Below are 11,228 nucleotides of genomic sequence, written 5' to 3'. Positions count from 1 at the left end.
CTACAGCACTACAGATTCAAAAATTCACTGAAATATTAAAAGATCCAGAATACAATGTGATCTACGGAAGAACATTTAATAAATGAATCTTATGTTGTTACTTGACCATTTTGAAAATTAGTCTGGAGGTAATGTGTTCCATTGTGGCAGTATAGTCCTGTGCCCCCTAGTACAATGTAGTAGTCTGGAGTCATTGTATTCCATTGTGTCAGTATAGTCCTGTGTCTCCTAGTACAGTGTAGTAGTCATGAGTCATTGTATTCCATTGTGTCAGTATAGTCCTGTGTCTCCTAGTACAGTGTAGTAGTCTGGAGTCATTGTATTCCATTGTGTCAGTATAGTCCTGTGCCTCGTAGTGTAGTAGTCATGAGTCATTGTATTCCATTGTGTCAGTATAGGCCTGTGTCTCCTAGTACAGTGTAGTAGTCTGGAGTCATTGTGTTCCATTGTGTCAGTATAGTCCTGTGCCTCCTAGTATAGTGTAGTAGTCTAGAGTCATTGTATTCCATTGTGGCAGTATAGTCCTGTGTCTCCTAGTACAGTGTAGTAGTCTGGAGTCATTGTATTCCATTGTGTCAGTATAGCCCTGTGCCTCCTAGTACAGTGTAGTATTCTGGAGTCATTGTATTCCATTGTGTCAGTATAGTCCTTTGTCTTCTAGTACAGTGTAGTAGTCTGGAGTCATTGTATTCCATTGTGGCAGTATAGTCCTGTGTCTCCTAATACAGTGAAGTAGTATGGAATCATTGTATTCCATTGTGTCCGTATAGTCCCGTGTCTCCTTGTACAGTGTAGTATTCTGGAGTCATTGTATTCCATTGTGTTAGTATAGTCCCGTGTCTCCTAGTACAGTGTAGCCGTCTGGAGTCATTGTATTCCATTGTGTCAGTATAGGCCTGTGCCTCCTATTATAGTGTAGTAGTCTGGAGTCATTGTATTCCATTGTGTCAGTATAGGCCTGTGTCTCCTAGTACAGTGTAGTAGTCTGGAGTCATTGTATTCCATTGTGTCAGTATAGGCCTGTGTCTCCTAGTACAGTGTAGTAGTCTGGAGTCATTGTATTCCATTGTGTCAGTATAGGCCTGTGTCTCCTAGTACAGTGTAGTAGTCTGGAGTCATTGCATTCCATTGTGTCAGTATAGTCCTGTGTCTCCTAGTACAGTGTAGTAGTCTGGAGTCATTGCATTCCATTGTGTCAGTATAGTCCTGTGTATCCTAGTACAGTGTAGTAGTCTGGAGTCATTGTATTCCATTGTGTCAGTATAGTCCTGTGTCTCCTAGTACAGTGTAGTAGACTTAAGTCAGATGATGGACTGGAAGAGATAAAAAACTCAGTGGTCAGGAATTTTCCACAGAAAGTTCCAGAGTCTGAGAGTATTGACAATTTATTACTTTCGTTCAACAAATAAAGCGTGAAGGAATGTGTAAAAAATTATCTAACAAAATAAAGTGTTGTTGTTGGTTACAGCCGAGGCATATACTACTATACCAGTGCTGGTAATACAGAAGACAGGTGGATTTCCTGTGGTCACTGAAACTCAGGACGGTAGCAGGGGCAGATTTAGGCCGTCTTCTGGGTCTTCAGAATGGAGGATGGATCAACAAACATGATTTTGAAGACTCTCAGAAAATATCTCTGGATCTGCCCCTGGGTTGTGCTAATACATGTTAGTGATGGCAGAAACTAAAAGACAGAAAACCAGAACAACGGAACAGTGGAACAGACTAAAATGCGGAATACAGTAAAAAGCGGAACGTGTATTTAATACATTGTGAAACAAGGGAACATTATCTATGTAATGCTAAAAGAAAAACAAGACAAATATAAATATATTGGGTTATTATTATTATTATGATTATTGCCTGCTTTTTGTGCACTTTGTACAATACATGCCATCTTGTTTTAGGACGTCATCGTCTGTTGTACCTATACATAGAGGATGGTATTCTTTATTGCAACCATCACAAATGACATTCAGGGTGTGTGTATCTGGCAGGTGGCATTCACAGTATAAATTGGTCACAAGGGAGTTTTTTTTAATATGATTTTTAATTTTACGCCTGCTTGTTATAGGAAAAGCAATAGATGACGTCATTTTAAACAAAAAAAAAATGTGAACAAAGTTTTTTGTGGTCATACTTCCATGGTTGTTGGATCTTTGCTGTGCGCCAAGGTAACCATATTCACTAGGGCGTACAGACCGCAATTGTAGTTTACTAGTTGTTATTTTGTTGGGTTACGTCCAAAACGTTAATTTGTAGAGTTCTTGATGATGGTGCTATCAATGTTGCAATGCACATTTTTTCCATGGTTGGAATGTCACTGAAAGAGGAATCGCATATATTCACCAGATCTGGGGCACACCCGATGTTTGAAACTGTGAGAAAATGTGTTCCACTGTCTGGTGTTCGGTTTATAATTTGGATAAATTGATTTTTGTGACGTTTGAAATCTAACTGTACTGCCAGTGAACAAGACTAGAGTCCTTCTGGAAGCGGGAATTGGTGTTTAATTATATCATGACGAGCGTCAATTATCGTTCCATTCAGCCAACAATCTGATGTTCAAATTTTCATTAGTAATATTCCTATCAGTCGGGATCCATACTTCTCTGCTGTAGCTGATGTCCCTGTCGTCTTCAGTCTGGGAGCGCAAAAGAGCATATAGGTCGTTGATGATTATGTTTCGGGTATTTACAGGAACCCTGTCGGCGATCATTTTGCGTTGGAACTCTTCAGATGACTCAAGAAGAACAATAGGAAATTGTATTCATAAAAGAAGACACAACGTCAGTTGTGCTTGATTTATAATAAATCATCTCACCTGCCATCGCAAAATGTTGCATCATTACAGATGAAAAAGTTAAAGTGGATGACGGCATTCAATCTCGTCTGTTTTCCAAAAGCACTTATTATCTGCAGCCAACGGTCTATAAATCGTGTTATCGTCACATTGTGACAAGCACATTGCATCGTGATGTGAACAGTGAACAACTGACACAGTCGATATCACATACGTATCCTTCATTTCAAATGTTTTATCCTAATGACGTTTTATAATCATGGCATTTCAGAATGCCCTGACTGAAGATGACATCCAGTGTACAGAAAGTTGGATGAAATTTTCGGTTTTTCATCTTCACCTTTCGCTGACACCATGTTAACATCGAGTATAGATGGCGCTGTGCAAGAGGTGAGACTTTGGGTTTGCACCATACACCCCAACCGATATCAGTCAGAGAAAGAGGTTCATCGCCTGCTTCCTAAAAAAAACGTGCAAGGATGGAGGCATTAAGAATCTTACACAGGATATCCAGGCTCCAGTTGTGTGTGATATAGTGGATTTGTAAAGCAGAGAAAGTCACGTCGAGACCGTTAAAACAGCGCCATTCCTATTGGTTTAAAGTTAAGGAACAATACAGGAGCCGCCCAATCAAATTTCTTTATACAGTAATTATTCCTGTTTATTGTTTTAGTAAACAAAGCAAAGATATAATATTGCACAGTAGCTGGTAAGTTAAATTTTTGTTCAAAATTGACCATGAAAGTTTGTATCCAGGTTTTTTTATATGATAAATTTATTCTAAATGAAATTTTGGAGAATTTCCTGTTACACAACGTCAATTTTTTGCTGATAATCCCAATTAATATAATGGTGTGTATCACTACAAAAGAAAGATGCAACTGAAATCTGTTATTGGAACATGTTAAAGTATGATTTGATTTTTTGCTTGCAGATGTCAGTTAATATGGAAATTGAAAATAACAAAGAAGAGCAGTGTGCTCGTAAGTTGTGTGTGTGCGTGCATGCACGAGAAGTTATTCTTATATATAATCAGGCTGTACACTGTATGAGTCATAGACTGAGTTCCCATACCTAGATCGATCTAACAGGGCCGATCCATCTCCAAGGGGTTTCTCCCAAAATTGCTTTCATCTTAAGCGTCTAGATGTCTGCCACTCCTACTGAAGGTGCTAAATGATCATTAATATCCCCCTCGCAGCTTCTGACACACATCTCAGCTGCTTAAGTTGATTGTAATTTAGGGAGAAACCTCTTGGGGATGGATTGATCCTATATAAGATATAGATCTAGGTATGGGGACCAAGTCTAATACATGTTCTACCAAATCAATACATTGTCCTAAACTGCTCTTGCATACTTTTAAATGTTCTTAAATAAATGAAAAAGAAATTGACTTACTTATTCATAATAAGAATGCAATATATCCCTTTTTTATATTTAGTGAGTGATTTGAATGTCTGCAATTACAACATCAAAAAGATATATTGACAAGATTTCTTTCTATTTTCTGTTTCATTTTGAACAGCCATGGCCACTGTTCGAATAGTCCTAAAGGACAATATCTTAAAAGCTAAAGCAGTGGGCAGAGGAACTGCCCTTGGAACATGGGACACCCAACGTGGTGTAAATCTTGCTAGGTGCACCGAGTTGGGTGTCCCTGTTCTAAGGGCGGAAGTTCTTCTGCCCAAGGCTGCAAATATAGAGTGGAAGTTTGTTAGACCACAAAACGTAAGTATAATATATTAATTTATTTGTAATGACAAATGAACTGAGATGAAAATAATTTTCCTTTTTATTGAAAAATAAAATCTAAGTTCAACAAATTTAAGTGTTTTTTTTTTTTTAGCTTCATTCATTTCTTGTAGATTACAATGTATTTGATTAGTCAAATTTTAAATATATGTATCTTTTCATTTGAATTTTCTTTTACATTTCAGACATCTACTTATCTTCAATTTATTTATTTATTTATTTATTTATTTATTTAGCCTTACCACCCTGGGTCTGGCTGGATATGGGAGCCTGAACCCTTTAGGAACAGGTGCCTCCAGGTGACCACCAAGGACAGCATGGAAGTGACCTGTACATGGGGAGAACTGGACATGGAAATAAAAGGTCTTGTAATTCTATTAAATCTATCTAATGGAAAGAAAGGCGAATTAACATTATTATTCTATAAAATGTAAGATATGGAAAGAAATGGCCCTTTAATTCTATCAAATGAAATTTAGACTATTTCATTCTCAATGTCTATATCATAATTTGTGAATAACAAAAAATGTATGCATCTTATTCCAGAGTCTAACTACACATATGAAGCTGAAGTCCACACCAGTGGTAAGCAAATTGCAGGTAATAATTCAGTTCATTTTAGCAATTTACATGGTGTGTTTGTTCATTCTCACTATTTGCAAGGAATCTTGAAGTAAAAGTATCATTGTTTTTTACTACAAACACCTTAACTCTCAGGGTGCAAGTCTTGACCCTTGAAGCTGTTGATTATCAGGGACCATTCACAATGAATTTGGTCAATTTTGTCTACCTAGCTAATGTGCACAAACTCCATGGAAACTTCAGAATGCAATCAGATTAATAAAAAAATATAACTGACTAACACATCCCCTCTTGTTTCTTACTTACCTGTATTATTACATTACTACTGCCGTAACGTAACATGTTAAGCTTAGATTCAATATAAATTGTATTCCCTTTCATTTTAATTATTCTGTTTCAGTTGATACCAAGGATGATAACAGAGTAAAGGCTCCTAACACTGGAGAGACTGGTAAGACAGGAATCTCAGTAAAATATTTATTATTTAAATACACATATGAAATCTACACATGTGCACACTTGCACACACACACACTCTTTATTTTCAGAAAAATTCATGCTTTTACTGTGTTAAGATTGAACATGATTTGTACTCCTTTAAATTTGCTTCTGTTCTTTCAGTTGATACCAAAGACAAGAAATATGCAACAGTTTTAACAGTTGTTAAAAGTATTGAGGAGATAGGTGAGACCAGAAACTCAGTAATGCACATGCGTCCACACACACTAACATGCACTCTCACACAGTACACGCACACCATGCTGCTTATCCAAAGTCTTGTCTTTAGCATACTTAAGAAGATCCAAATTTATTTTAAGTGAATTATGTCTTTGAATGTGTTTTCACCAATGTAATTCCGTATTTGTACCCGAATTCTGTTTGAACATGGATTTTGTTTCATTTGGTTTCCATTCCATATTTTTCGCTTCAGCCGACATTAAAGTCGCAAACAGTGTATCACTTGCTGAGGATATCAAGAAAATAGGTAAGAAAGTTAGGTCCATTTAAACACACCCAAAAAGTTTACACACACACACACACACACACACACAGAAGCAGGCTCTCATACACAATCATTGTGTTAATTCACTGTTAGGTGATCTTATTCATTATTGTATCTTTGTCTATGTATGATATCCTTGTTGTGCTCATAGACAGAATTATTTTGTTTTCCATTTTTTTCTTCAGTTAATGTCAAAGACACAAAAATTGTGATAGAGGACGTGAAGGAGAGAGGTAAGACGGCAGGGTCTATATAATAGGTATCTACTTATTACAGTGTTAAAATGTGACTGTGCATGCACTTGCATGCACACACACACACACACACTCCTTGTTGTGCAAACAGTATTTGTACTTTTGACAAGTATTAATTGAAATTCAAAATTTGATTATTCTTAACAGTGGTACAGGTGTTTCAATGTTGATTTATTTATGAAATAAGATGGTGCACAAATTGTATATTGAAGGTTATAATATATTATAGCATTTTATGGAGTAATGTTTTGTCATTTATTTCAGCAGCCAAGGATCGCCGTCCTTCACGGTGGCGGAGATTATTTAATCTTTTTACGTCCTGCTTTAGGCGCAGGTCAAGGACATAAATGGTTATTATTATTATTATTATTATTATTTAATGAAAATTGTCACTTCAAACATTAAAAAATTAGGAAAATTTGACATCATTTTCAAAAGTACAGATTAATTTTACTGTCATATGAAAGATATTTTGTTTGCTTCCTTCTTTGGATGGCATCATAGCTAAGTTAAGGTTTTTAAGAGGCAACCTATGTCAAACAACTGGTAAATATTGTATTTGACGGCAGTTATTATATGATAGCAGCCAAGACCTGGTGGTTGTTGGATTGCTGCCTTTTAATAACTAATACATTTTAACTGAATTATATTTTAATGTTTTTATCTTCTTATTTTTCAGGGAGGACAGTGCAGAACTACTAGAGTATTTTTACCTCTGTGGCAGTCAATTTAAAAACTTCAGTATATCATTCTCTTAGTTTTACAATAAAAATTTTATTTTCTGTTATCAAATGAGTTTTGTTTTGCCTTCTTTTCTAAATTAAAAAGTTTAAGTTAGCATTATAATAGCCATTCTTATTTTAATTCATTTGAAACAACAGGCAAGAAGCCAGCAATTCCAAAGAGTTAATTTTTTTTTTTTGAAAAGTTGCTTTTTTTTACCCCAATAGTTGTCCAAAGTTGAAAAAGAGCCTAGATTAAATTCTGATTAAGAGTGGACCTTTTCCAGCAAAAAGACAATGCTTTGAACCCAGGAATCTCTCAACCACAATGTTAAAAAATTTATTAACAAACATTTCACATCCATTTCATGCCCCTAACATTATAATCTGCTGATCTTCCAATTACAGCAGGATTGTTATTTTATTTTTATTTTATTTTTCGCCTGATTATGCTCAAGATAGCTATATTCATCTTTACTTATGAATGTAGTGTGAGATATAACAATAATTATAACAATAAGACATATATATCAATAATGAAAAAGGCATCACCTCATTGCTAAGTACTTATTACTACTGACCTTTAATTACAATATTAAAATGAAGTACTACATCAATTACTTTATTCCAATGCACAATAAATGAAGTACTACATCAATTACTTTATTCCAATGCACAATAAACAAAGTACTGCATCAATTACTTTATTCCAATGCACAATTAATGAAGTTATACATCAATTACTTTATTACAATGCACCAAAGTTTCTGACTCCCTGATCCAAGTGCTAGCTAATTTATCTCAAAATGTTTAATCACATTTCTTATTTTATTTCTTTTACATTGAAAAAACATTTAACTATAGATACATAAATGAGCAGTGGTATGCACTTACCCCAAAACAGCTCAATTACTGAGTATTATATTTTTGCTTCTACATTTCAGCATTTTCACGTTTAAATGAAATAGATATGCCAATTCTTTTATTATGCAAGTTTCTTAATCCAAAATTGTAATATCAAGGAATGGAATGTCACAGAAGGTGTGCAGTACCAAGCAAATGTTTCCTTGTCTGGACATGGCAAGTTTTCCTGAGAAACAATTGTCAGTTTATATATGATACTTAAAAATACAGAAAGAAATCACTGTCTTCAGTAATTATGGTGGTATTCATAAGGAGCTTCAAGCATGGCCTGTAGTTGTCTTGCTTTATTTAAAACGGGTCATAATGCCTTCAGACATTTGGGCAGCTTGAAATATTCCAATTACTTCAGATCCTTAGAGGTAAATGAGTTCTAACTGAAAAGTATAAAACAAATTAATAAAAACAATTTTAAAATCCCAGCTGATTTTGGTCTTCTTAAAAAAGGGAAATGTTCACATCAGTAATATTTCCTAGGTTTCATGACACTTAAAGACAAAATTCACAAACCTTTTCATTTTCTAAAACAATTATTCCAAGAGTACCGGTAGTCTTTTCCATACAAATTAGTGGATAAAATGAAATCTTTTCGTTTAACACACACACACACACACACACACACACACACACACACTCTCTCTCTCTCTCTCTCTTTTGCTCTTTCACTCTGAGTCTCTCTCTGTTTCTTTTTCTCTTTCTGGCTGTTTTTCTCTTTTTCTCTCTCTCTCTCTCACACATTTCCAAACAGCACCGTTGGTCCTCTAAAATACAAAAAAAAAAAAATTCAGAGCCCTTCAGTGGGGTCCCAACCCCACGCTAATGAGGGTGGAGAAGGGGGGGGGGGTCGAGGGTCAGCTTTGCATGCCTGTCATTCCTAAAAAACGGACCCTCCCCCTTTAAATAATCCTGGATCCGCCCCTGTAACTCATCCCTCTGTTCTCACTGGGTTTTATATACACGGGTATTAAATTACTGATTATGATACCATATACAAACTATTGATACAAAATCTATGAAAATGCAAATACAACACACTAACAGTGACCTCTGACAACTGATGACAGACCCATCACCAATGGTCAGTTTACCTGAGTGTCCCAAGTGCTCTCTTCGTGACCTGTTGACCACTGTCCACTACGAGTAAACCACTTATTGTTCTCAAGAAGTGCCCGCGGTTGCCGGGTAGAAATAGTGTTGCAAGCACATAGCTTTCCATCTTTATATACGCCCTGGAGCCGAGGGAAATTTTACAATGTTACTCCACCATGATGATTGGAAAATGTGTGTGTATGAGGGGGGATTAACCCTCTCTTAACCCTCCTAGCTCCTATGTTTACGCATCGTTCTCATGCTGCCACGACGCGCTCTGCGTTTCCCGGGAGTTGAAGAGTTAACGCGGGCAGCGTCATTTTAGGGAGAGGCAGATGAAATAGAAAGGTCTCACGATATCTGCAAAATTGAACACTGTGAAATTAAATAATTGGGGCACTTTTTTTAACTTTGTAAAATATTGCAATATACTTTGCTTTCAGTAACTTTATTTATGTCAATTCTTTTGGTCACTTGATAATGTTCTCTCACCGTCTTCCCCCTTAAATGTTCCACACTAGAAAAAATAGATAACCGTATGGGAGAATTATACAGGCAATTGGCCTACTTCACCAGCTGGGCGGCAATCATCGCTATTTTACCACTTTTATGACCTGGGAGAGATTACGTCATATACACTTGGGATATGATGGTTATTTGTGATTGTTTAACTAATAAACTGCGCGTATTGATAAGATATTCATAAGTGTATCAGTAAAAAAGGAACATTTATATTTGAAAATTATGAAAAAATGTGTAATGAATCCAAAACAAACAAAAAAACTGCATTTTTCTCTTATATGCAAATTAGATTGTCTTCAGTAATAAGGCTGACAGGATGTGATCGATGCTCAAACCAAAGATTCCAAAGGTGGCAATCTTAATTAATCTTTATTTTGATATTAAATCATTCGATAATATTTTTATCGGTAAAATATAATTGGAGCTACCAAATTAAATTTTCCTGGAGAATATTTTTCTTATTGCAAACCATTGCTCGATTCGTTCCTGGGATGAATTTAGTAACAGCCAGTAGGGCCTGAGAGTACGCCCCCCTCCCTCTATCTACTCCAATGTGTTCCACATGTATGTCCTATCCAGTGAGCAGACAACGTGTACCCTCTACACACTGTAAGATTATTTATATATGTATTCTGTATCCATTTACCTTTTTATGAATTATCGATTCCTAATACTGAGGTACTTATAAAAAGCGATTGCTATATATTTTTATTGAGGGAATAATAATAAAGTACCCGGGAAGGGGGGGCGGAAACAGTAGGTGTGAGTTACATTCTTTTTGTCTACTAAAAGGCTAGGGGTGGGCTCCAAAAATTGAGTCATACATTTAGGGTGGGCCACATGCTAACTATGATTTATTTTGGCGCCAAACATGTGCCATTTTTGAGAACAACTATACTACACTTGATCGAAGTAAAACACCTTAAAAGAGGTCTGTTTCGGGTTCTTCTTTTTTGCAAGCAGTTTTTAGAACAAACAACAAAAGTTTCTATAGTTATTAGAGAACAGTTATAAAAGCGTATCACTGACAAAGCCTGCCACCCAGTAATTCATTTAGAAACATATCCATGGTTGCTGTACCATAAAGTATTCTACCCAGGAAACTCCCTTGTGCAAAGAATACGTTTCCAAAGACAGGATTAATGCATATCGTTTTTTCCAAATAGTTGTCGGTTTAACAGATTTTGCATCTGTTGGGAATCAAACACGGACTGTCCGCGTTGCAGGCGAGAATTATTCCATTGAAGCTCGCGTTCTTCTAAGACGTAAATTTGCTCGGATGGCCCTAATCTCCCCCCCTCTCCCCTCACCAATAATCCTTCTGTGATGCTTTCAAACTTTTGTGCAAGTACTGATACTGGCATGTTCTGTATTTTGAATGAGTTACCGTCACCAATTCCATTTAAAGTGTCAATCTACACCTTCATTTAATTTCGTAAGGTATTGTTATTGACATAATTAAATATGCCTGTATCTTCTGCAACTCATAGATCTCTCTCTCTCTCTCTCTCTCTCTCTCTCTCTCTCTCTGTGTGTGTGTGTGTGTTTGTGTGTGTGTGTGTGTGTGTAATAGCTTC

At 36.1% G+C, this 11,228-nt stretch overlaps 1 protein-coding gene and 2 long non-coding RNA genes across 3 annotated transcripts; 2 read left to right on the top strand and 1 right to left on the bottom strand.

Moving 5' to 3' along the window:
• Positions 1–3,646: 3,646 nt before the first annotated feature.
• Positions 3,647–6,426, top strand: LOC147759517 (uncharacterized). The gene is made up of 8 exons (XM_086997481.1): positions 3,647–3,786; positions 4,332–4,534; positions 4,795–4,921; positions 5,105–5,158; positions 5,541–5,591; positions 5,762–5,824; positions 6,072–6,125; positions 6,329–6,426. Exons 1-8 carry the CDS (start codon positions 3,705–3,707, stop codon positions 6,397–6,399), a joined length of 705 nt encoding a protein of 234 aa, XP_086853607.1. The 5' UTR covers positions 3,647–3,704; the 3' UTR covers positions 6,400–6,426.
• A 238-nt stretch (positions 6,427–6,664) lies between these two features.
• Positions 6,665–7,184, top strand: LOC147759516 (uncharacterized). The gene is made up of 2 exons (XR_015331340.1): positions 6,665–6,747; positions 7,077–7,184. It is a non-coding gene; the product is annotated as an uncharacterized LOC147759516 (long non-coding RNA).
• Positions 7,185–7,766: 582 nt separating this feature from the next.
• On the bottom strand, positions 7,767–9,512 carry LOC147759515 (uncharacterized). Its single transcript, XR_015331275.1, has 2 exons — positions 9,129–9,512; positions 7,767–8,417 (listed from the first exon to the last, which is right to left on the bottom strand). It is a non-coding gene; the product is annotated as an uncharacterized LOC147759515 (long non-coding RNA).
• Positions 9,513–11,228: the final 1,716 nt, after the last annotated feature.

The sequence above is a fragment of the Lingula anatina genome, chromosome 10, assembly GCF_051362555.1.
Source record: "Lingula anatina isolate TDL-2025a chromosome 10, LinAna3.0, whole genome shotgun sequence".
In the NCBI taxonomy this organism is placed as follows: domain Eukaryota; kingdom Metazoa; phylum Brachiopoda; class Lingulata; order Lingulida; family Lingulidae; genus Lingula; species Lingula anatina.
Note: the sequence above shows the minus strand (reverse complement) of the source record. Positions and strands in the feature narration are given on the sequence as shown.